This window comes from Physeter macrocephalus, chromosome 5, assembly GCF_002837175.3.
Source record: "Physeter macrocephalus isolate SW-GA chromosome 5, ASM283717v5, whole genome shotgun sequence".
NCBI classification, from domain to species: Eukaryota; Metazoa; Chordata; class Mammalia; order Artiodactyla; family Physeteridae; genus Physeter; species Physeter macrocephalus.
The window spans coordinates 78,726,658-78,727,872 of NC_041218.1; the positions used below are offsets into that span (position 1 = coordinate 78,726,658).

The 1,215-nt window shown below is 34.2% G+C and overlaps 1 protein-coding gene across 1 annotated transcript in view; it reads left to right on the forward strand.

The window, feature by feature from the left end:
* LOC102983763 (phosphatidylcholine translocator ABCB4) overlaps positions 1-625 on the forward strand; it is a 77,883-nt gene extending 77,258 nt beyond the window's left edge. Inside the window, exon 28 of the mRNA XM_028490120.1 lies at positions 422-625. Coding sequence (XP_028345921.1) covers positions 422-625 — 204 coding nt within the window. The remainder of the gene's footprint in view (positions 1-421) is intronic.
* Positions 626-1,215: the final 590 nt, after the last annotated feature.

A 1,215-nucleotide genomic window follows, 5' to 3' on the forward strand; every position in this document is an offset into this window, starting at 1 on the left:
GTTTGAATAAAAAAAAAATCCCACAAGGACTCAGAGGCAAAAAATATACAAATCAATTTTCACTGCAAAGTAAAGGAGCAGTTACAGTGGAGGATTGCTGGACTGAATGTCAATATTATGACATAGTATGAGGTGTTTCGTGTTTGATAATTGCAATCATTGTTGCTTTTGTTGCGGTCATCCATTTACAATGCTTGGTGTCAGTCTATTTATCTCTTGTAAAAATAAAATACAGTGTGTGTGTGTGTGTGTGTGAAAAAAAGATGGATTATGTAAAAACATGCATAAAGCTAAAGATTCAAAATGAGACAAGAAAGGTAATTTTCTTTTGTACATATGGTAAAATATTTAGATTTCCTTTACAGTTAAAACTTATTTCTACAATTTTTAAGATAAGGCTTCTGTTCTGATTTATCAATAGATTGTCCAAGAAGCTCTGGACAAAGCCCGAGAAGGCCGCACCTGCATTGTGATCGCTCACCGCCTGTCCACCATTCAGAATGCAGACTTGATAGTGGTGATTGAGAACGGCAAAGTCAGGGAGCACGGCACACACCAGCAGCTGCTAGCACAGAGAGGCATCTATTTCTCTATGGTCAATGTCCAGGCTGGGACACAGAACTGATGAACTCTTGTTATAGTGTATCTTAAAAATAAATTCAAATCATTCTACAACTTTTTCTGATTTAGAGACTTCTTTTCTAAGTCATCATAAAATATAGGTATATCTTATTCCATGTCAATTTAGAACATCCAATTTGGGGTTGGATATTACAGCATTTGAAATTTAGGACTTAAAAGTAACATCTGGCTTGATGAAGTATGAAAACAGCCTAGCTCTGAGTTACCAAAAACATATGGAGAGAATATCACTCAACCATAAAAATGAATGAAGTAATGCCATTTGCAGCAACATGGATGGACCTAGAGATTATCATACTAAATGAAATAAATCAGAGAAAAATACCACATGATATCACTTATATGTGGAATCTAAAAAAAAATATGATACAAATGAACTTATTTACAAAACAGAAAAAGACTCAGAAAACAAACTTATGGTTAGCAAAAGGGAAAGGGGGGAGGGATAAATTTGGAATTTAAGATCAACAGGTATGCACTACTATATATAAAAATAAACAGCAAGTATCTACTGCATAGCACAGGGAACAATATTCAATATCTTGTAATAACCTATAATGGAAAAGAACCTGA